This window comes from Triturus cristatus, chromosome 3_1, assembly GCF_964204655.1.
Source record: "Triturus cristatus chromosome 3_1, aTriCri1.1, whole genome shotgun sequence".
Classification (NCBI taxonomy): Eukaryota; Metazoa; Chordata; class Amphibia; order Caudata; family Salamandridae; genus Triturus; species Triturus cristatus.
Genome location: NC_140583.1, coordinates 209,281,361 through 209,306,845, shown reverse-complemented (window position 1 = coordinate 209,306,845; position 25,485 = coordinate 209,281,361). Strand labels below are relative to the sequence as shown.

At 46.4% G+C, this 25,485-nt stretch overlaps 1 protein-coding gene across 3 annotated transcripts in view; it reads right to left on the bottom strand.

Moving 5' to 3' along the window:
- Positions 1–25,485, bottom strand: part of USP3 (ubiquitin specific peptidase 3) — a 290,965-nt gene that overhangs the window by 140,103 nt on the left and 125,377 nt on the right. For all 3 annotated transcript variants that reach the window (XM_085643678.1, XM_085643679.1, XM_085643680.1), the window contains one exon: positions 10,317–10,430. In XM_085643678.1, the coding sequence (XP_085499804.1) occupies positions 10,317–10,430 (114 nt within the window). The remainder of the gene's footprint in view (positions 1–10,316; positions 10,431–25,485) is intronic.

Below are 25,485 nucleotides of genomic sequence, written 5' to 3'. Positions count from 1 at the left end.
CTTTTCTGAAACTTCATCCCCTCTCACTTAATGACAATTTGGATGCTGGTGTATCTTCTTTTGATAACTGGCTCGAATCCTGTGTTAATAACTTGGCCCCTCTTCAAAGCCGTGTTGCCAATAGAGGAAGACCTACTGCACCGTGGTTCACGGCTGACCTCAGGAAAATCAAAAGCCACTGTAAACATCTTGAAGGGTCTTGGCGACAGGGTTATGACGTTTGTGCTAAGCAAACTTATAAAAATGCATTAAAAACCCATCATTGCAACATTCGCTTAGCTAAAACTTGTTATTTGAACCATAAAATTGAGCTTGCTGGTAACAAATGCGCCGAACTTTTTAAAGTTGTGAAAGACTTCACCTCTCCTAACGTCATAAAAAATCCTTCTTCCCCTACCAAGGCCTGGACTGATGCTATTGCTGTATTTTTCTTTAACAAAATTTCAACTATACAAGCTTCTTTCGATTCATCAAACCTTAACCATGTCTCAAAGCTGGATGGGCTACTCGAACAACCTCCCCCTATTCCCAATCATCTTACACACTTTCCTGCTATCCCAATGGAGAAATCTTTACACCTTCTCCGCACCTTGAAATCCGGTTCCCCGATCGATCCCTGTCCGGCGAAAACTCTGGCATCAATTGCCGAGATAATCAACCCTGCTGTTAACAAACTATTAAATCTCTCGCTGTCTACGGGGACTGTTCCGGATAAATGGAAGCTGGGTAAAATTCTCCCTCTGCTGAAGAAATCCTCTGCTGACCCCCTGATAGCGAGTAACTATAGACCTATTTCACTGCTCCCCGCCTTATCCAAAACCTTGGAGAAGTATGTTAATAACATCCTCGGAGACTTCCTAGAATCTAATAACATCTTACATTCTAGCCAGTCTGGTTTTCGTGCTAATTTTAGCACGGAAACTGCTCTCCTTGAGGTCTCTGAACTAATTAAAGTTACTTTGGACGGGGGCGGTCGAGCAGTGCTGGTCCTTCTTGACTTATCAGCAGCATTCGATACCGTACCCCATGACCTTCTCCTAGATCGTCTATGGAGGTGCGGTATCGGGCACCTTGCCTTGCAGTGGTTTCGTTCTTATCTCACAAACAGACAACAAACTGTCTGGTCCCCCCCTTTTGAGGCTCACATCGAAGCTATGAATGTTGGAGTCCCTCAGGGCTCCATCTTGAGCCCTACCCTTTTTAATGTGTTTGTGGCACCCCTGGCAACGTTGGCTGAATCATTCAATGCCAAAATCGTCTCGTACGCAGACGATACTCAATTACTTTTTACGTGTGCCAGGGATGAAGTCCTGGATGGTAACAAGATCAAGCTCTGCCTTTCAGCAGTTTTCAGTTGGCTTAATACCAATCACCTGACTTGTAATTCAGATAAATCTGAAATGATCTTTTTTGGCGGTCCTCCAGATGATAATTGGCGTGACTGGTGGCCATCTAACATGCTTCCGCCCACAAATCTGGCTACCATTGTAAAAAATCTTGGGGTTAAACTAGACAATAAACTCTCTATGAGCACCCAGGTACAGTCTGTGGTAGGCACTTGCTTTGCTCTGCTCAGGATGTTGCGGAATTTTCTTCCTCTACTCTCGCAATCCCACAGGAGGACAGTGGTGCAGGCTTTGATCCTGTCTCGACTTGATTATGTCAATGTCCTTTATCTGGGTATACCGGAATTTCTTCTCAACCGCCTCCAAGTGGCTCAAAACGCTGCTGCACGAGCAATTTTTTCTTGCTGATCGTCGCACACACACTTCCCCTCTTTTGAGAACACTTCACTGGCTGCCGATTCGAAAAAGAATTCTTTTTAAGGCTTTGGTTCTTGCCTTTAAAGCCTCTCATAATATCGGTGCTCCCTATTTAAGATCCCGCTGTCTTCACTACGTGCCTACACGCTCGCTACGGTCCTCCTCTGCACATTTGCTCCGTACGCCCAGGTTTTACCTTTCACGACAGGGCAGCCGTTCTTTTCAGGTTTTGGTATCGTCCTTATGGAACAAACTCCCTGTCTGTCTACGCCAGGAAAAAGATCTTTTGTGCTTTCGTCGCAAACTTAAGACATTGCTGTTTTAACATCTTCTAGGGCTTTTCGTCTCAGCTAGTTCTTTGGTTTTTTGTTACAGGTCTTATGGTCAGCGCCGGGACACTCCTGGGAGTAGCCGCGCGCTTAACAAATACCTAGTAACATAACACATAACATAACAATGCGCATGGCCCTGATTAATTGCAGATCACTCCCCAAGCATTCAATAGAAATCTACCACACTTTAGAAAATCGTCAGTTAGACGTTCTTTTTCTAACAGAAACCTGGTTGGGACCAGATTCCGACCCAGACATCGTCAAATCCCTCCCTCCCGGCTTCCTAATTCAACATGGTGACCGATCCAAAGGGAAGGGAGGGGGTATTGCTATAATTTATAAAGACCATCTTTCCTGCCGATTGCACGGCAGCCCCCTCCTAGATTATGAAAATGCTCTATTCTCTATTCAAGCCTCCCCATGTAGATCTTTGTCTGGAATTCTTATCTATCGCCCTCCAGGACCCATGGGCCAGTTCAGTGAATCTCTAATGGAACATACTTGCACATTTGCTGCCATCCACTCCACTTTTATGATCCTAGGAGACCTGAACATTCCCTTTGATAAAAAGGAAGTCAAACCAGCCTCTGACCTAATAGCAGACCTTGAAACCCTTCAGCTTAGGCTACAAAGTAGACAACCGACCCACTCACTAGGCCACCTGTTGGATCCTATTTTTGCCAACATTAATGATCTTACTATCTTAGACCATACTCCAGTACCATGGTCTGACCATTTCTTAATTTCACTGAACTGGCAGCTATACAACATCCTGCGCCCTAAATCTCTACCTAATAAGCCCACTCGCTCTTGGGCTACCTTAGACCCAGAAAAATGGAAGGCAAATCTAGAGCCCTCCCCCCTAATCTTGTCTCTAACCCTATTCATGCCGACGCTGAGTTTTCGAAATGGATAGGAGAGTCACTGGACAAAACCCTACCCAAAAAATCTTCCTGTAAGCCCCGAGGTAAAATTACCTCTCCATGGTTTACTCAGGAAATGCGAATTCTAAAAAAAGTCTGTAAGAAATCGGAAAGAGATTGGAGAAAAAAATTCGACCCTATTAAAAAAATTGAATATAAACAGACCATTCTCAACTACAAAAAGGCACTTAAAATCGCCCAAGTCAAATATTTCGCGGAAAAAATCAAATCATCTACCAACTCATCAAGGGAGACGTTTCAAATTGCTAAAAAACTTCTCAAACCACCGGATCCTCCCCCTTTAGTAGAGCCATCAGCTAACCGATGGAATGAACTTGCGGAATTTTTTGAATCAAAGATTAAAAACATTCTCAATTCTCTTCCGTCACAAACATCTGACGCTCTTTTAATTTCTAATCCGCCTAGTTCCATTCCCCATGCTACAGCATATCAACTGTCCCACTTCACCCCCTTGACAATAGAGACTCTCTCCCCTATACTATATTCAATCAAAAGTGGATCTCCAACTGATCCCGCACCCTTTAACATCCTAAAGTTAGTTGCACCTACCATTCTCCCTTATCTGGCGAACTTGATTAGCATCTCGCTTACCTCTGGCGTTGTTCCACCTAGCTGGAAAAAAGCAACTGTCAAAGCCCTTATCAAGAAATCGCACTTGGACCCACTAGAATTAGGCAATTTTCGGCCGATCTCCCTGCTCCCAGGCATCAGCAAGATAGCCGAGAAATATGTCAATTACCAACTTTCCGAATACCTTGAAACCAATGTTCTCCTGGAGCCGTCTCAGACGGGATTTCGGCCCGGCCAGAGCACAGAAACTACGATGTTGGCGGTTGTCGAAGAAGCAAGAAAAATCATCGACTCAGGAGGATCAGTGGCAGTGATCCTCCTGGATCTGAGCGCAGCCTTCGACACCGTCAATCATTCGACACTGGTCCATAGGCTTAGAGATCTTGGACGGCCCTGTCCTGGTTGGAATCCTTCCTTAACGATAGGTCCTTCCAGGTAGCAGATGGTAACTTCACCTCCAAGTCCACTGCCATCAGCTGTGGGGTCCCTCAGGGTTCGTCCCTGAATCCGACCCTTTTTAATGTTTACATGTCCCCCCTGGAGAAGATCGTCACCCCTTTCGGAATTAAGCTTTTAACGTACGCTGACGATACCCAATTGGTAGTCTCCTTAAGTCAGCAAGACCAATCCCTCACCAACCTCCACAACTGTCTTAGCGACATAACCAAATGGATGAACATCTCACATCTCAAACTTAATAATGACAAGACAGAGATAATGGTTTTAGGCAATCAGTCACTTTACCAACCCAAATCCCTGTGGCCGCCCTGTATGGGCACGCCACCCAATCCGAAACAAGAAATCAAGAGTTTAGGAATCTGGCTGGATGAAGGCCTCAATTTTTTCACCCAAGCAAGAAAAACAGCTGGTGTGTGCCATGGCCTTCTACGGATGCTAGAAAAATTCTGCCATTACTTCCAACACAATCACAAAAACTTTTGATTCACGGCCTTGTGCTCTCCCGCCTAGACTACGGCAATGCCCTCTATCTGGGGGCCCCTAAAAAAGTACTATCAAAGCTCCAGATAGTACAAAATACTGCCGCCCGTCTTCTCACAGGAACCCATCGTCGCTGTTCAGCCAAACCTGCCCTGAACGCCTTGCATTGGCTGCCTATCCAGGAGAGAATACAATTTAAGGCACTTTGCACGACATATAAAATTCTGCATGGTAAGGCTCCACCCATCTTAAAAAACCTTATCACTCCCTATACCACCAAGAGAACGTTACGTTCTTCACACTGCAACTTGGCATCCGTACCCAGAATCAAGAAAGCCCGCTCTGGAGGTCGACTCTTTGCATATAATGCTTCCAAGTTATGGAACGCACTGCCCCCAGACATCAGAGCCCAGCCCAACCTACTCTTATTCCGTAGGGCACTCAAGACCTGGCTGTTCCCGTAATGCTTCCCTCGCACCTGGTTTCTTTATCACTAGCGCTGGGACGCTTACGGGCAGCCATGCGCTTTACAAATCTGTAAAATAAATAAATAAAATAAAATCTCAACTGCACCTGTGCCCCCTTCTCTCTCTCAGAGCGTCCATCCGCGTCCCTAGTTCCCATCTCCTATCTTCTGTTAGCCTAGAAATGTCAGACCGGATCTTAAAGGAGATGTCATTAACCTGTATAGATTTAAGTTTAAGGGCTGCCCCCAGAAACTGCTCTTTCAAGAGATAAGATTGGATACATACTAAGATCTTCCTTGGTTTCTTTCGTGCTGGATTTAACCTGAAAGGGTCTCTATGGACACGCTGAATTTAATTCTCCCACACTGATGTTGAAGCAAGCTGGGGAAATGCCTTTGCCAGGATGTCTATGATGTATGCTTTTAAATTGTCCCCTTCCAGTCCTTTTTTTTTTTGACAACAAACTTTATTGGCATTTTAAGGACACCGGGGAACTCGCCCCTATACATGGTACCAATACGGGTAGAAGAATAATGAGAATTTGCATCCCTGTTCAACCCCCCCTGGTCTGCAGAACATCAGACCCACAAACCCTCCCCCCCCTCCCGCACAGCACACCAACCCACAGTCCAACATGGATATGCATCTTCCAGTCCTTCTTTTAGATATATTATTCTTATGTTGTGCCTTCTAGAGATGTTTTTAAGTCTCTCAGCCATATCACGCTCTCTCTCTTTTAACCTGACCACTTCCTGCGCATTATCCTTAACCTCCCGGGAAAGTTCTCCCACTTTACTTTCCAATGCCTCCAGCCGATGTGGTAATGCTTCCAAATTTTCTTCTAGACTGGTGCAAGTATCTTGTATCTTCCTCTGATTGGCCTCTGAAGTGAAGAAGCAGGCTCCCATCTCGGCTGACAACTGTCTTAACATCCCTTGTATTGAATCTGTATCTGGACTCTGCTCTGCCCCTTCTGGACTCCGCCTCGAGCCTTCCAAGCTATGCTCTGTGGCTTCTAAGGACACATCTCCAGATTTGACTTGCCTTGCATGACTAGCTTCCATAATTGTGGAAGCCGTAGAGTTAGTCTCGCTAAGTATAGAAAATCGGTTTGATAGAGGAATAACAGGATTCTGATCCAAAGCTGTATCTACAACTGACATACTTTTGCTAAGGTCCCTATTGCCCTGTGAGTTAGTCATGAAGTAGGCCCTAAGTGAAGGCGTTATTTTCGAAAGGGGCTGATTTTTGTCTCTCTTCCTTCCTTTCACAGGAGCTAGTTTCCCTGTTCTAGATGAGGGCTTCTTATACTTATGGCCGTTTATTGGGGCCCCTTTAGTCCCAGGTGGCTTCGTATGTTGTATTGGTTGAGTTGGCTGTTGTAAAAGAGGCTCTTTCCCTAGGAAGTTTTGTGATCTTAATTTATACCTTCTCCCCTGTGGAGTCACAGTAACAGGTACACCGGGTGTCGGTTTGATTGAGTTTCTAACTCTGCCCCTCTTATGCAGCTGTGACCCTCTTCCCTCCAACTGTACTGAATTCTGTTCAGGTTGTGATTTATCTACCTCTGCCTCCATGCGGTAATGAATGTCCTCATGCCTTAATTTAGCTGCTAAAATAGGCGTTAAATCAGACTTCCGCTGGCTTACGGCAAAAAAATTAAACCCTGAACAGGTGTTTCCTGGAGTAGTTTCCACTTTTACAGCTGCCTCAGTAGCATAATTGGGGCAGATTATCATAGGGAAAGTAATTAGCCAACCTGCTAGTCTGAGGGTGTTAGGGGGGGGGGGGTTCCTACACGATATAGGAGCTTACAACGAGAAAACTGAGCATAAACATAACGCTGTGCGCGTCGACTGTCGGCTAATGCCCCCGCAGCCCTGAAAAAGGAGTGTTGATCCCGCACACATTCAGACTGGTAAGTAGTTATCGCTCCGTCAGATCCTTACCGTACTGACCCCAGACCTCTTTCAGATCCACTACCTCCGCTGCCGCCACCTCCACTGCTCACCGTTCCACCGTTCTCCCACCGCCACTCGGCCGCTCCAGACACCCCAAGCGCCTCAAGTGCCTCGGGCGGGCTCCACTCCAATCGCCTCCACCACTGCCAGCAGGAGGGCCCGGAACAGCTCACAAACAGAAAAACGGAGCACAAACAAAACTCAGACCGCCCCCAACGCCCCCAGAGAGCAGTCCACTGCGCAGAAGCGGAAGGTGGCGCAAAAGACGGGAGACAGAAGGCGGAAGACGCGGAGAACTCCAAGGGACGAAATGAAGCTCCAACCCCGATCTCAGCGGTGAGAAACGTAATAGTCGAAACTAATGTTCTGGGTAGCTAAAACACCCTAATAGAACAGCCCAGGTGTTTTACTTCCTTTCTTTCCTCTAACAAATAGGCAACTGGTATAATTATGTACATTAGTAGCCTTCCCGGGTTTCAGCATGCTGAAAGTATAATAAGATTATCCGGTTTTAAACCAGAATATACTGTTATCAGTATTGACCCATGCTCACTGGGACCATAAGGGTCAGAAGAGGAAGAATTCTAAATACGGGTGCCTCCCTTATTCTTCGGCACGTTAACTGTCATATGCTCTTTAAAGCCCGACACCCTGCGACCCGGAATTAAAAAATCTCTGCGTCTGACCTTATATCCGTGAATTCTTCCTCAGTGGGAATACCCTGGTGAAGTGTGTCCAGGACTAAAAGATGGGAATGAACAAAAAGGAGAATTTGATCGCCTGTTTGGTTTGAGATGTACACAGACTTTAAAACATCCATAATGACAAGCAATATTACAACCAACATGAAATTAATAATAAAATGTTCTTCCATACAACTCAAATATTATGAAATATTTTATTAAGTGCCTCCGATCTACCCTTAGGGATCACACCTCCCAATGAGATGCCTCTAAGCAACCCCTCTAATTACAGCAGATACAAAAAACTTCTAGGGATTCCTAACTTGGAATTGTAGGATCTTAAATGGGTCTCTTGTGAAAAAGAGAAATAAACACATTCATTGAATTGGCTTGCAATGAGGATAGCCAATTCATAATCGAGTCAAATTTCTGCCAATTGAGTATCTCATTCGCATTACATGTAGCAATCCTAATCAATGATGTCATCTATTAATCCCCCATATAAGCGTTGGTACCTGTTGCCAAAATATTACAGACATTATTCAAGGCCATTCCACTGTATAGATGAATGACTGCATATACCCAATCCTGACTCTTAGTGTTGGAGTCCTTACCAGGAATACTGCATTTTTCCCCTTGCATCCAACCCGTGCAGTTCTCTTACCAACACCACCACCAACCCACCTCCTTGTGTAAACCCCAAAAAGGGGAATTACCCATTTTACCCCTTAAGCCCCCCCCAATGTCCTTATTGACATCTTGTTCCTGTGCCTTTGGTCACTCTTTACCTACTGCTATGGTACAGGAGGATCCACCCCACTCCACACCCACAGCATAGAGCCTATACACATTTTAACTCAATTATGGGATTAATACTGTACCTGCCCCACTACAGAAAATATATAAAACTGGCCTTTAAACAGGACCTTAAGTTACTGAGTCAGAGAAGCCTGAGCACAACCAGACCTAAACTGCCCTAGAGGGCCTTGAAACTCTTTCTGCCACCGAGCTGCTGTTTTCGACATGCTGGAGAAGACACTGAGTTGAGATCTCTGAGATGGTAAATATCTTGTGTTTGATCGCTATAGCCAGAATCTGTTCTTCGATCCTGTAGACTGCAAAGTTTACTAAAATAGTACGTGGATATTTCATGCTTGGGGTGCACTGGGCTGGAACTCGGTGGGCTCTCATGATCGTCAAGTCCTTGTCAAAGCATGGTAAAATATGTGTTTTGATCAATTTGTGACTAAATCAACCGGGCTCGTAGAGCCTCCCGGGGTTTCATTGCCTTCTGGCACAGCCACAAATCGTAGATTAGATCATCTACCAAGATTTTCTCTAAGTCTTCAATCTTATTTGACAGTAGCCAAACCTCTTTCTGAGCAGCCAACAGCTCTTTATTTGGAGTGACCATTTTATCCTCAAGATCTGAAATTCTCTGTTTTGCCTCCTGAAGTATGATGGGTAGCTGTGTCAAGGTTTCATCTATCTTTAATTTCATGAGAATATTCTCCAAAAGATGTATTAGAGACTTGTCATGGTCCTGTGGCCCTGCCTGTGTCAGCTCTTGATTTGATGCCTGTTCGACACCCCGCTGTTTCTCCTGGGGTATCATGGTTAATTGCTATTTCCGATCGCCGAAGTTCCTCAAAAAAAGGATCTGAAATCAATTGCGACAGGCTCATCATCAGACTGTACTCTGAACTTAAAGGTAAGGGCTCTTTTACCAATGCAGATGAAGAGGTCCCAAATTCAACTTTATCAATTTCAGACTGATTAAATGTTGAACTGTGCTCTTGGAAATCATTAAGGTCCACTCACTTGAATCAAGATTTTAATGACTTTAGAAAAAGGGGATAAACCTTCACACTTGCCTCCTTGTTGGAATCCCCTTTAGTCTGAGTTGAATATGTCAACTGATCAGCTAATGAACTCGCCAGCTGATCCGCTATTACAAGTAGGACCCAATTAGGTCCCCGAGAGAGCTGGCTGTGGGGAGATAAGGTGGCAGAGGACAGAGGCTAGACTGTAGCGCAGCATTGGGGGTGGCTTCACAGCCTCAAAATCAAGCGGTTGGTGTACTTACTTAGGCGCCTCCGATGTCTGGGTTAGAACATATGGGCAGAAACCTGTTTACAACCTCATTTCACCACTGTGGACTCTGCTGGCTGGAGCAGGTGGGCTGTTTCGATGTGCCGTTAATTGGACAGGTGATGTGCTTGTTGGCAGATGCCTCCACTAAAAAAATGCCACCAAAGATCGATGTTCGGGTCAGGAGATTTAGCCTACATACCTGTCCTTTACCCGTCTTGCCGCCGCCTGACTTTGCTGCATGCCGGCTGTGTACGTGTCCGGAAGCAGAGTGCAGAGTGGGAAGGTAGAAGGAGCAACCAAGCAGCCAGGCTCTTCCTGTCCGTCGCACATCTCTCTTGTCCAGAATTCTTGATGGACGAAACACGACAACTAAAATTCCAGTCACATTTCACTGGCAACCAGTGCAAATGCAGCAGAAACATAATTTGAAGCTGCCTGATTCGTTACCTTCTGAAGTCTGTGCATTTGATTGCTCTTTGATATCCTCTTTATCTCAGAAGGTAACTTTTTACATAAGCTACGATGTAAACGAGAAAATGTAGATAAAGAATATAGTAACTTACACATTAACTTCTCCTTGGCTTCTGGTGTGGTATGTTCTTCTACCTGCAGTTTTTCCATTCCGAAGCTCCACAGCGGGCAGTTCCTTGAAGTAACAACAAAATTGCTGAATGTTGCTGTGGCAAAAGAAAAGAAGACTGTTGAATATAGAATTACAATTAAAATAATACACATAACATGAAACAGGCATATGAACATAAAGAAAATAAGACAGTTACATTTTCACATATATTACAATGTTTCTCAGAAGTCTTATAAATTATTCTCTACATAATACTCTTAAAAGACAAAGCACATTCAGGCCCACTTCCAAGGGTCCAGGACTGTTGTTGCACCACTTGACAGGGTAGGACTCACAGATGGCAGAGTCCAGGTGCTGGGTTCAAGGTTGTTGGAGCCTTCTGTCCCTGAGGCTCTAGTCAGGAGGCCAGTCAACTAGCCCTTGGAGTCACTCTGGGGTCCTGTGTTCAACAGATGCAGGTCCAGTACTTCTCACCCACGAAAGAAGGCAGCAGAGCAGTGCATCTGTCCTTCAGAGCAACAGTCCAGCAGAGTAGAAATCCATTCAGCAGCAAAGCAGTCCTTCTTCGGAATCCACAGGTCCAGAAGTGTACTGAAGAGTTGGGATCTGAGGTCCAACATTTATACCTGGTGCCCACCTTGAAGTGGAGGAAGCTTCTAGAGGTTTACACCCCTTTTGGTATCATGCATCCCCTGCCTCCCTTTTCTGGCCCCAGCATGTCAGGGTCACAATAGACTAGCATCAAACCCTTTGTGAAAGTGCTCAGGCAGAGCCTTTGTGATGTGCAAGTGTAATAAAGTGATAGCTCCTCCCCTTCGTTAACTCTGAGTGATGCAACCTGCAAACACCTATCTTCCCTTTACATCAATGCCTGGGAGCAAAACACAAATACTAACTGCTAGCTATACCTAGTCTTGGGACCCAGGATAAGGCTGCAGACACCAAATGGTTAGGACAAAGAAATGCCACCTTTACAAAAGTACTATGGATTACTTTGGTTTACTTGGTGAAATATGGTTCATTGTAAGAGAAATGTTTTCTCATTCTCGCAGTGCAACAGCAAGGGGCCCAAATGTTGCCCCTTTTTCCAATTTCGATGATAATGCTGTGTTGAGGCGACCATAGCACTGTTATACACGCACATTTGGCAGTCAAACCAAACACAGATAATCTATGAAGGGAAGGAGTGCACTCGACATCCTTGAACTTGCTTAGCAATTATAAACGTCCCAAAACGCGAGTTGCACCCCAGGAGTGATTAAATACTGAATCAAGCGAGTTACAACACATACATCACTTTGGAGACAGGATAACATCCAGGACCTTAAGATCATCGTTTACAGGAAAGGAAGTTGACTCGACACTTAGAGGGCTGCTAATTACATCATGGACTCTTTTTTATGTTGGGAGTCATCGATTCTAGATATCACTCTTAATGTTTATTTCGGTATTCTTTGTTAGTGCATCACAGTAAGAGATTTTCATTATTAATTATGTTCGTAAATTATTCATGGTTTAGGAGTATCAGCTCTGATTTGTGTTCATCCCTGACATGGTGTTTGATTCCTAGGTTAGTGCATTATGGGATCAGTAGTTTTTAGTTCCGCTTACAAGCACCAAAGGACACAGCAGGGCACTTGACTTGGTCTAATTTAGGTCTAATGGGGAAAACGTGTGCAAACAGGATTTAAGAAAGGGTTGTGGAAGGAGGAAAGTTGTTGATTTTCTGCAAACAAGGGAAGACACGCAGATTCTGAGTTGCCAGTTTTAGGAGGTAAATGTACACGGTTTCTTGATGGTTTTATATTCTAACAAGGGAGTTTGGGCGAGGAAATCTGTCAATTTTTTCTGTATTATATTTTTGTTAGCACGGGTTTTCAAGAGGGGAGGTAGGAAACATGGAAATCCAGTGGCAGATCTGGGTAAAACTGTAGCTGACGTTACTGTTTTTTAGAAACTAAATGTCTTGTTGCTTTTGTATTCTTATTGATGCAGTTCTTTTTAATTTATTCGCAGCACCCCTGAAGAAGAACTTATGTTCGAAATGCATTGGGTTTATTTACTGTACTGGTCTAAGGAAGGTTGAAAGCACGTGTCAATGTTTAAGCTTTTGGCAGCATTTGGCATTTGAAAATGTGGAATAAAACATTCACTCTCAACCTGGCTGTCTCTGAAGTGATTTAAAAAAAGAATGGCGTACATGGATTATCAGTTTCGTAAACGTCAATCGGATTACTATGGATTACTTTGGTTTACTTGGTGAAATATGGTTCATTTTAAGAGAAAAGTTTTCTCATTCTCGCAGTGCAACAGCAAAGGGCCCAAATGTTGCCCCTTTTTCCAGTTTCGATGATAATGCTGTGTTGGGGCGACCACAGCGCTGTTATGTACGCACATTTGGCAGTCAAAGCAAACACAGATTTATCTATGAAGGGAAGGAGTGCACTCGACATCCTTGAACTTGCTTACCTTTACAAAAGTGGCAGTTTTAGGATTGTGTTTGAAAAACTAACTTTACCATTAAAGAGTGTTTTCATTACAATTCTTTAGACACCAAACACAAAGTGTCTACCTGCTACCAATTGGAAGCCACAGCATTTTAAATGTAATAAGGTAACTCCAATGTTATCCTATGGAAGATGCAGGCCTTGCAGTAGCGAAAAAAGAATGTAGACATTTTAAACTTACAGTCCTACTTTTTAAATACACTGCACCCTGACCATTGGGCTGTTCAGGGTCTATCCTAGTGGTGACTTACATGCATTAAAAATGAAAAAGCTTTGGCCTGACTTGGTTTATTTTGGCAGGTCAACAGAGCAGTTTAAAGGCTGCACATACACAAGCTGCAATTGCAGGCCTGAAAACATGATTAAAGGGCTACTTACGTGGGTTGATTGGCACAATCAGGGCTGTTGGCCCACTAGTAGCATTTAATTTACAGGCCCTGGGCACATGTAGTACCACTTTACTTGGGACGTACAAGTCAATTAAATAGGCCAATTGTGTGTAAGCTGATTCTACCATGTTTTAAGGAGAAAGCACAAGCACTTTAACACTGGTTAGCATTGGTAAAGTGTGCAGAGTCAAAAAGCCAACAAATACGGGTTCAGAAACAGGAGGGTGAAGGAAAAGGTTTGGGGATGAAGCTGCAGAAAGGGCTAGGCCCAACAACTATCCACTTTTGACAGGTTCCTCTTCTGCACAGCTTTCCCTTTGCTCCACAAACATTCACAAGAAGCTGATCATTCACACGATAGTCCTTGATACAGTCTATGTAACAACACAAAGCCTTTTTGAGATCTAATCGATGGACCCTCCCCTCCTCTTTAGAGGGCTGACAGGGAGCAAGAAACACTGGCAGAAAGTTAACATGGAAAGGAGTCATGACTTTATGGTAAGATATCCACTTAGTCCTCGAAAATGGTGTAGGGTGGTTCAACCATGCGACGAGCTGACAAAATTGGAATGAGAAAGACAATCTTCAAGGTCAGGTGAGCAACAGTTACAGATAGGCTTGGAGGGCGTATACATGAAGAATGTCAAAACCAAGTTAATGTCCCAGTCTGGCATCATAAACAGCTTGAACATGTGGTTCAAACATTTCATTGATATAATCACAACAGGGGAATTGAACATGGGGGGTTTGTCCAGCAAAAGCAGAAACACTGAAAAGGAACAATGCAAACCCTGGCTGGGCTAAGAGAAACATAAACAAAAGGACGTCTGGTATCTTCACCTGTACGGGGTTGGTGTCTTGGGCACCACATCAGGTTCCAAATTTGTCCCAGAATCTGGCATAAATGGCCATCAGAAATGGGCCTCTGGTGGCGAGGATTACATCAACATAAAAGCAGTTAATTGCTGCAATACAATCTCCACGCATGGAGGTGTAATTTGCTTAGATTCGCGTGGAGGATCCTAAATTGTGGCTGAGTCAGGAGGTTCTCTTGAAGTGGTAGCTTGAGTGGAGGACAGATGCTCATGCTGAGGTAATTCCAGATACCACATTCTCCTAGCCCAAAATAGGGCCATGAGGATGACTTGGGCCCGGTTGTTCTCAATCTTCTACAGAACTTGGGGGAGATGAGGAAGTGAAAGGAAGTCATACAGGAGTCCTGCGTCCCATTCAAGCCAGAACTTATCTTCTAATGAGTTGTCTTACGGAAACTCAAACTGTAAAATTTGTTGACACAAAACATACTCAGGACTTGTGATCTCCTAGTTGATGCCTCTCAGTTCTTCTGCTCTGGTAGGCAGGAACCTCGCGGGTGTCTAGCAACCAGAGTGATGCCCTGGATCTCCAGACACCTACAGAGATGTAAAGTCCCTTAGTACAGGACCAAGATCCAACCCTGTCCTACTTGTTGCACAACCACATGGTGGTGGTGCCGTTCGTTTAAACCTGCACAAGCCTCTCCTAGAAGGAAGGCCTTTAGAGCCATACGAAAAGTATGCATCTCTGGAAAACTGATATGGAGCCAACTCTCCATTGGAGGCAAGAGGGCTCTGATCGCCACCTTCCCAAAGTGATCCTCCAACCCAGCATTTATGCGTTTATCACCACAATTAGTTCTAAGTGGGAAATGGAAACTGTCTGACTGCTGCAGCAGAAATCCACCACTTCAGATGTTGAGCTGCATACTTCGAGACCTCTATGGTATAAGAAAGGTGCCTTTGATGCGGAGCCCGCTGGAATTTCAAATTTCACTGCAGGACTCGCATATGCAACCTGGTGGGATTGATAAAGAGGATGCACAAGACTAAGAGGCAATGAAGCCTCACAACCACCCTAATCTGGATCCAGGAGAAAGCCTGACACATTTGATCGTAGCACGAATGTCCTGGATTTATTGCTGTGGAGGAAAAGCCCTGAATTACACAGTATCCAGGATCATCCCTATGAATGGAAATCTCTGAGAAGGAATCAGGTGGGACTTGTGATGTCAAGAAACTAGCTGTTGTCCAGCAGTGGTCCATAATTGGCTGCTGTAATCCCGCTGTCGGCAGCTAGTCATCGAAGTATGAGAATATAGGAATTCCGATCTGTGGGACTGCAGGGCTAGTATGTAAAAATGCATGCCCTGCAAATCAAAGGACACAATCAAATCACCCCCGAGTCCAGAGTAGAAAGCATCTGATCCATTGTGAGGATTTTGAATTTGTCCTTCTGCAGGAAGGTTTTCAGGGTACCGAGGTCTAAAATAGGCCTGAGGCTCCCAGCTTTTTTTAGGACGAGGAAACAGCAAGAGTAACAACTCCAGACTTTATCTGTCTCGTATCTGCTCTATGAGACATTTTGAGAGCAACAGGAATACCTCCTACGTGAGGATGAATACATGCTCTTCTGAAATCCGCTTTGGAATGGGAGGAAAATTGGACGGGGAGGAGAGAAAATACAGGGCATAACCTTTTTGAATGATTTGCAAAACCCATCTGTCAGACGCAATGGATCACCAGCCCGGGAGTAAGTGCTGGATCCTGCCTTGGACTGGGTGGACATAGGCTACTGAGGACAAACTAAAGTAGTTGGACGAACGGTACCCCCCGCCTGGCCCGGCGTCTATGTGTCTGAAAGGATTGGGCTATCTGTTGTATTACTGTCTGTATGCCAGCTCTCTGGAGAAGCCACTAAAATTTCCATAACTGGTACAGAGATTGTTTGGAAGGGGTCAACCAAAGAGGCAAGACCAATCAAAGAGCATGTCCATCAGCAAAGTGTGCACACTGCTGTAGGAGCAAGTTGCTCTTCCATTTAGGTTCATTGCTGTTGTTGTAAATTGCATGACAGTAGATGACTAGCACCAAAAAACCTTTGGGCATATGCCGTGCTTCACAAAAATAAAATCAAGTGTACCTCTGCAGGAATGTCTACAAGAGAAAACACTGGTACCAACCGCCCTACCAAGGCAATCTGTGGTATCTAAACCTGTGCAAATAACATACTTAGCTATGTCCTGCCTGTCATATATCGCCTGGGCAAATGAGACCCTAAGATCTGCTGAGTACCCGGCGAGATCTCGCTGCACATGTTCCAAAGGGCATGGGTGTATCGGCCCAACAGACAGACGGTGCTTACAGATCGCAATACCAAACTGGCAGAAAAAACATATGTTTGTCGAAGGCGTCAATCATTTTGGATTCTATTTCAAGCGGAAAAGTGGGAGGAACTGGTTGAGTTAATCTTACTGGTCAAGGCCTGCACAATAAAGCGCTCCGGTGTGGGGTGCTTGTTGAGAGAATCCGGGCCACCAGGTGCTAGTCTAGGACACCAGACCATCTTTCTGTTCACAGGAGAGCAAGAACATAGGTTCAACCAGGTACTCAGCACAGTACCTTTAAGGATATCATTAAACAGAAATAAGGAAAGAGATGATGTTGGTCCAGGTTGCAGAATTTCTGTTAAAAAATTAGTTTTAGTCTGAATGTAGGGCAGCTGTAACTTAAGCAACTCGGCTGCCTTCCGAAGCACCAGTACAAAGGAGGCACTCTCTTCAAGTCAACCTGTGACTCAGGAGAGGTATCAAGTCTACTGGCGTTTTGTAAATCAAGGTATAAGGCATCATCAGTATGATGAGGGGGGAGCGAGCCATTCTCCTAGCCATCATCATCCTCATCTATATCTGGGGGTGCACAGGATCAGAGACAGAACCAAAAAGAAAAGAGCCTCTGCTGATAGCTGTAACACTATGGAGTCACAGGGTTATTGCCAGACTTCAGGACAAATGGTTAAACTTTTATAATTTCATAGAACAACATCGTCAAGCTTGGGCCAATGCCTGTTCGGGGTCAGACGTGGGCATTGGAGCTGGATCATCCTCAAGCACTGGGGTAGTGAATACCAGTGCAGAGTGTGGGGTTGGAGTGGAAATCTGTAACGGAGTCAGTACGGACTGGGTAACCTGGTGCTGAGGGGACAGAGAGTGCCAGGGAGTCTCTCACTGGTGGTAACTCGTCTGGATGTCCCTGTGGTTCTATGTGGCCCGAAGGCATGTCAGAGTGCCTGAAACACACTGAATATCTGTAACATGGCATGTTTGAAGGCCCCGGATCGCTGGGGAGGGTCAACAACTGTTGAAGTAATATGGGAAAGTTAGGACCTGCTGAAGAAGTGAATATGAGACGCGTGACCTCGAAAGAATGCAGCTTGCCATGCTCAAGTTTTCTCCATGGAGTTGTGTGATGGCATTGAGTTTGCTTTTTTATGCTTGTGCTTGGACTTCGACTTACCGGTGGATTTTGAGTAGGAAGTGAAACGGTCTCAGGAACCGCCTATTGACTAGGAAAGACCCCAGATCCAAGACTTCGAGCAGGATAAGATTCTACATGACGACTTCGGCTTATTCTGTTTGGAAACATACAGTTTCGCCTCCTGGTCCCAATTGTCTGAGTGCATTAGGGTGTGCTTATCATATGACCTAGAGTGCTGTCCCAAGCACCTAAGACACATCTTGTGCTGGTCTGTGACCAGAATCTGCTACCTGCAGTAACAGCACAGCTTGAATCCTGTTGTTATCAGTGGGGACATTGATCCATAGTACAATTATAAAAAGTCTGGAAGTCGGCAATTCAGGATCTATGTCAGAAACCAAGACAAGCATTTTCAATGCAATAGGTCTCGCATTTGTGAGTTTGAGCTATTGGCATTGTACATGACAAGGCCTTTTATTTATGTATTTTGAAAGCCTGCAAGCGTGTGTAAATATGCACTTTGTACTTATAGTCCTTGCTGATGAAATGCACGGCTGGCAGTAAAACAGGCACAGTTACTGACAGCCTTGCTTCTCGTAAGCAACTACTACTATAAGTACAAAGTGTGTGTTTATGCACGGATTGCAGGTTTTCAAAACACATAAATAAAAGGCATTGTCAATTACAATGCCAATAGCTGAAACTCTCGCAAATGCGAGACCTATTGCATTGCAAATGCTTGTTTACTGTTAGTGCCCATTTTGTTAACCATGAAGGTTTTCATAGAACGTTTGTTTTTGGGTGGGCTGGCGGGGGATCAGCCAGGCAGTGCCCAATTTAAAAATAACATTGGCTGAAAGCAAAAGTATTTGTTTCACATAGCACACATCGCCATACTAGTCCCTGGCACTGAAGAACTTCTTTGCATGTGAAAGAAAAGAGCAAGTAGAAGAGTGACATGAAAGAAAAAGGCGAACAACTTCTTCAAATAAAGAGCAGATGGGTGACCATGAAATAGCACATCGTAATGATACAGAGGCAGCGTCTGGAGTGGCTTAGCGAGAAAGTACGTACACTGAAATTGAGCAGACAAAAGACACTGAGCAAAGGACTGAATGCGCACCAAAGCGATAATGAATGAGATCAATGTGGAAATACATGAAAAAGTGGGAAGGGGACATTTGCACCTGAGAAAATGGAGACTGAAAAAGCGAAAAGTTATGATAAATGAGAGCAAAGGGGCACCAGGTTTGGATGAAGAAAACACAAATTGAATATATTTCTGAATGGACACAATTTTTGTATGACGGTGGATACAAAGGTCAATTATACTGCACCGTCCTAAAAAGGTTACTGGGATTTCAAACAAGTGTATGCCGGCATGTTCTCTCAAATGAGGCAGTCCTGCTGGAGTATCGTGATATGGAGCCATACGGTTTATTTTTAGAGCACCGCCGGCAAGCGTAGTTTTAATATTAGGGAAGACGGTTAAGAATCCAAGTAAGGAGCAATTGAGTAAAAGAAAAAAAAAAAGAAGATTGATGTTAATGGACGCGGGAGCTCACATACAGATAGGGTCAAAACAGGGAGAATGGACGGTGCATAAAAACCCCTTGCGTTAATCCCCCACTTCCACTTACAATCGCCCGATATTAATTACAGGTCAGCACCCTCATAAAGCGCTCAAGGGTCCGTCGGCCGGCAAGCACCATACACTCAACCTCATCCGAAAAATAACTTTTTCCGCGAGGGTCTGTAAGCTTTTTAGGGGCTAAGGTGTTGAAATAATGAAAAGATTAAAATCAAAAGCCAAGAAGTACCACGAACTTAGAAGTAGGACTGCCATTTGCACTGACCGTGAGGCACACAAAGACTTTATCAGCAGCGCTCAGCATGGGCGAAATGGGAAACGAACCAAAAGCAGCCCTGGCAAAAACGCAAAAAGTAGCCAAGCTCCCTTCGTCTCCTACCACTGTCTCTCCTTCCCTCCAGCCCTTTTCTCCCCTCTCTATTCTCCTTTTGATCGTGTCGTCCCTAAAGCTCTCTCTCTCCATCGCTTACTCGCTTGAAGCCCGCACTCGTCTCATACTATTAATCTCGCTGAGGTGGGAAACTGATAAAGGCACCGGGAAAGGATTTGGCCTTTCAAACCGACCACCAAGGGCTCCAGCCACCGGAGAAAAGCCCAGTGGAATAAAGTATCAGACAGGCCCTAGCGCTCAGCTACATACAGAACACAAACAAAAAGTGCGCGCCTTGCGCTGATGAAGTGAGGAGGCGGCAGCAGGGGGAGGGGAGAGAGGAGGGGGCCTGCGCCTGTTTCCCTTGCGGGAGCGAGCCGGAACCATATGTTAATTACAAACACATGGTTTCAAAGTTCGCTACCGCAAGGGAATCGCCAAACGTGCACGCGCTGCATTCAAAGCAATGCAACGCGTGCACGTTTTTGCCTGAAAAACGGAATCGATGGCTAAAGGTCTTTCTTCTAAGCAGCGCATGCGCTGCGTAGGCGAGACCTAAAAAGAACGGACATCAGCATGCAGGAGTAGCACTTAAATGTGGCTCCGCTCTGTCACTTCCAGGATGGTATAGAGCCAATGAAGTGACGCACAGCACCATCTAGGGGTGCATAAGAGCACTGCTACAACATTCTCCGGATCCTGTCTGGTGCCTGGAGGATTGTAGTAACGGTCCCAGGATTAGAAAAACTAGGTTGAAGTTTCCCAACTTTCTTTGCATTTTTAATTCTTACTAACTGACCAACTTTTACAACTACATTTTTAGTGCCATGTTTTGTGTCGAAATACGTTTTATTCCTATTTTGTGATTTACATATGTTTTCTCTAACCTTTATACAATCCCATGTGTATTTTTTACTTCTGCCCATCCATACCGGATTAATTTTGCAATATGGAAATCTGCCTCTCATCAGTCCAAATGGACTTTCCCCACAAGTGTCATGAACCGTTATTCTGTAGGACCATAACATTTTATCCAGTTCAGCATTCCAGTCTTTCCTCCCCTTGTTAGCCAATTGTAAAGTTCCTTTTATGACTGTATTAACTCTTTCCACAACAGAATTTCCTTTTGGATGGTACAAAGCTGTAAACTTTTGTTTAATACCAGTAGTTTCCATGAACTTTTTCCATAATGTCTGATTTGAATTGCACACCATTGTCAGTTAAAAGAGAAGCGGGCAAACCTTCTCTAATAAAACTTTCATTCAAAAATCGGATTACAATTTCAGTGTCAACTCTTCTAACAACTTTTAACTCAATCCACCTTGAGAATATATTCACTAAAACTAGAACATGTTTACATGTGCCATCTTGCCATACCACGGGTCCCATGATATCTAAGGCCAGTTCTTCCCATGGCAGCGTGGGGCACCCCAATGAAGACATTGGTGGATTAAGAGTTTTTTTACTTTTGTCCGCACATTCACAACTAACACATTCCCGAACACATCTCTCAATTTCTAGATCAATTCCAGGTCACCAATACAAAGCTTTAATATTTTTCTTGGTCCTGGAAATTAAAGGATGACCATCATGTCCAATACTAATAATCTTTGTACGAATGGCTTTTGGTGGAATAAGCTTTTCACCACTACATACAAAACCGTCATCCATACTTAATTCATCTTTCACTTCCCAAAATGGTCTAATCTGTGGATCAGATTTGGATTGCGTAGACCAACCATTAGTAGTTTTATCCACAACATTGTTTAGGACTAGATCCTTTGTAAATTCAAATTCCCATTCATCCTTAGATAAACTATGGTGGTCAGAAAATACTCCAGCAACACAACAATCATTCCATGAGCTTTGATCAATTTCTTTCAAAGGTAGGGAAAGTCTACTAAGAAAGTCTGCAGTCACATTTTTGGCTCCAGGCACATATTGTACCTCATAAACAAAGTCCTGAAGCTTCATGGATAACCTTGCAATTCTTGCTGATGCCCTACACAACCCTTCAGTTGTCAGTACTTTGGTTAAAGGCTTATGATCAGAACGGAGAGTAAACTTTTTTTCCCAGATAAATTTTCGAAAGTGTTGGGGGGCGCTAGAGGGCGCCAAGCAAGATGGCCGCACTTACGTGAGGCTCTTGCGGTTCGGGCGACAATCCTTCTTTTATCCTGTCCATCCTGACTTCTACGCTCACTGCCATCGATGTCTGAGGCTGCCGATGTCGCTGCGAGGTGTGCCCTGCCATCAGCTGTCGTCGATTGTGCCGGAGGGCTGGAGCGGAGGATCGGCGGCCTGCGGGACCACGCTTCGCGATCCCGAAACGGAGGAGGCCGACTGCCGCTGTGAGGTGGGCCTTGCGGAGACATCCTGCAAGGCCGCCGCTGTTGTGGGCCTTGCGGGGAGCTGCCCGGGTCCCTGCATTCCTGCCCGGAGCCTCAGGGGCATCGCAAGCTCATTGCCGCCCGGAGCCGGCTGCCCCGCGGCTATTGCATAGGTGGCTGCTGCATGAAAGTGACTGACGCCCGGCCGGGCCTGGAGGCGGGCGGCGGAGCTGCCGGAAGGAGAGGAGCGCCGAGGGTGCCTTCGCTGCGCTCCTCGCGGCGGGTGCCCCTTGCTGAGGGCCCCCGGGAGAGAGTGCTGCCCGACGAGGGACTTTGTGCCTGACTCCCGTGGGTGTCTGCGGGGGCAGAGTCTGCAGCGGGAGGCGGCCTACTGGAGCTCCGAGGCTTGGTGAGGGGGAGCCGGACCTGGGGTGAGTGCCCCGCTGCCCCTGCGTGGACCAGCCTGACGGCGCATGGACTAACGAAGGGGGTGGGCTAGCCCTGAAGTAAGTGACCTGCCAGTGGGGTGCTGCGTGCCTGGGGAAGTCTAGGAGGAGATTCTCATGTAAGCTCCTATTCAGAAGGGACCTTCCTCTTGTTCGATTTCTCTACCCATCTCTACACTGCTTCCCAACAGCATCGGGGTTCTTGTCCTAACCGCTTGAACCATTTTTGGGCCAATGTTATGTGATGCATGGTGGTGCGCAACTGAAAGGCCGTCCCATAAGGAAAGTCTATCTGAAGCATATATTGGGCGCCACCGGGGCCCGGATCATTGTGAGATGCCCCCCCCCCCTCCCTTTTTCGCGCCGGCCACTGGGGCCCCTACCCTGCATTCTGCTCCTGACTTGAGCCTGCTCTAGTTCTCGGACTCGGCCGGGGGTGGGAGGGGCGGCTGCATGCCCCGGACATTGCGGGTGCGGCGGGGCTTCGGTGCTGAGTGCGGCTGGGGGATCGGGCCTGGACTGCGTTTCCTGGGGTGCTGGAGCTGGGCCCCCCAATCGGGGTAGACTGGTGGCCTCGATTAACTCCCCAGACAGCCTGTCACAACAATTGGGGAGTCTCGCGCTGCGCTGCCCCCCCCCTGCGTACAACTGCTCCTGCCGGGGTCTGAGGGATCCCCCGCGCCCGCCTCGTTATGGGAAAGCCTGACGGTAAGCAATCTAAGCTTACTTTCGACACCCGGAAAACTCCCCGAACGCAACTGGACCCGGAGGGGGACCCTGCGGAGGCCTCGGCCCCGTCTACCGCTGATTTAAAGGAGCTGCTGCTGGTGATGCAGTCGAGCTTAACCTCTATTGAATCCAAAATGGACATCATGAATGCCCGTATGGATGGCCTCACCCACATGGCGGACAAGCATGAAGATAGGCTAAACGAAGCCGAAAGACGAATTTCGGATCTGGAAGACTCTTGCACTGCCACCACTAGCCGTACCTCAGATTTTGATAAAGTATTGAAAGTAATTGCGGCTAAGAACGAGGAGCTGGAATCGCGCTCGCGGAGAAATAACCTTCGAATTCTTGGGGTGCCGGAGACGACTGCCACAGGGAAACTGGAAGAATATGTGGAGCGCCTGCTGGTGGCGCTCTTTGGAAGAGAGGCCTTCTCGTCGGACCTCTTGGTGGAGAGGGCGCATCGTTCGCTGGCGGGGCGCCCTCCTCCCGGGGCCCCGCCGCGCCCCATCATCGCCAGAATGCTAAATTACCGCGATAGAGATACTGCGCTCCGCTTGTCCAGAGAGAAAGGACGTTTACACCATGAAGGGATGGACCTCTCCCTATACCCTGACTTCACTATGGCGGTGCAGGACCAGAGGCGCAAATTTCTCCCTGTCAAGAAAAAGCTCCAGCAACTAGACATCCCGTATGCCATGTTGTTCCCCGCTCGTTTGAAGGTCACTGCTCAGGGACGTCAACACTTCTTCACAAACCCGCAGCATGCACAGGATTTTCTTAAAACGCTGCCTCGGGAGCGGGAGAAGGCCCCGCCGTCGGGGCGGCTTGACAGGGACGGCGGAGGGACGTCCGATATTGAATAGCGATTCTCATTGCTTATTATAGTTGACCATGATGCGGACATTGAAGTGGCCTTTACAGCGACCGGGTTCCGTACTAGAGTGCGAACTCTAGCCGGTGCTAGCCCCCCTGTCACGCCATTGAACTATGGTCACCACAGGCAGATCACAATGTAACTTTATAGTCTGGGTCCGAGGCTGAGTATTCTACCACTTTATTTCTGGATACCCATTTTACATTCCTGGATAGTCGACAGCCATGACGGGCCTGGGGTCTATTGGTGGTACTGACTGCAGGCGTGGACGGGGGATGGAGGAGGCCACAGAACTTACTAGCTGAAGTGGGGTTGGGTCGTCCTGAGGCTGCTGCTCTGACTGGGCGCTGCCTTGTGCGGCTTGCCGCCTCCTTCCACCCACGTTGCGGATTGGACATTATGACACGTAAACCGCTGTGACAGGATGGACTCGTGCTATCATGCCCGAACACCCTCGCGTCCGCGAGGAGCAACTGGTCGCCCTCTGGCTGCCACCCACCAGGTGAACCCTATTGCTGTATTTTTTTTTTTGCGAAATGGTTAGAGGGATGATCATTCGTCCCCAGTTGGACTTAGGAGATGTAGGTTGGGGCGGGACGAGGGAGGGACTGGGCACAGCAGGTTGGGGTGGCTGTTGTGGGAGGGGGGAGGTTTCAACGAATGTTTGGTTTGTTATTCTTTGCCGCTATGCCATGTCAGAAATACATTGGGTGAGGGTCGCATAGCACCCTTCACATCTGCTATCGCTCCAGTTCATAATCATATCTTAGTAATGGAGTCTAGATCCGGACCACTAAAGTATAATTTTTTAACCTGGAACGTGCGTGGGTTAAACAATCCCCGGAAGTGTCGTCACATTCTCGCGTATCTGGATCGTCATAACGTCCACTGTGCTATGCTGCAAGAAACACATCTATCCCCTAGCCCAACTCCCTCGTTTGCTAAGCGCTGGGCGCGTCATCGCGGCTTTTCATGCTACTCATCATATGCTAGGGGCACCACTATCCTGGTTAGGAGCACTCTGCCGTACACCCCTATCGGATCCCATGCTGACTTGCAAGGCAGATACAATATTTTATGGGGCCGACTATTCGGACAGTCTGTCACTATGGTCTCGTGCTATGGCCCTAACGTGGACAGCCCAGAGTTTTTTCGGGTATTATGGGGGAAAATTCAGGATGCGGGCACTACACATTTGATCTGAACACATAGTTGCAGAGCATGCCCTTATAGACCCCTGGAGAACCCGAAATCCATTATCCTGTCAGGGCTCCTGTTACTCCTCGCCCATGCCTCTTGGTCGCGCATCGACTATTGGCTGTTAGATCGAGGACTAGACACTTGGGCCTCATGCGTTTCGTACTTGCCGCGCACGCACTCAGACCATGCCCCTGCGTTGCTAACTCTCGTCCCACCGCCGGGGGAATCTCAGTTTCTTTCGTGGCGCCTCAATCCGAAGTCGCTCCTGGACCCCGTGTTCAAGACTGAGCTCGAACAGGAAATATCGGAGTATTTCACCCACAACACTGGCTCGGTCTCCCAATACTCTACACTTTGGAAAGCCTTCAAGGTAACTGTCCGCGGGGTCTGTATTGCAAAGAGTGGGGGAGTCTTAAAA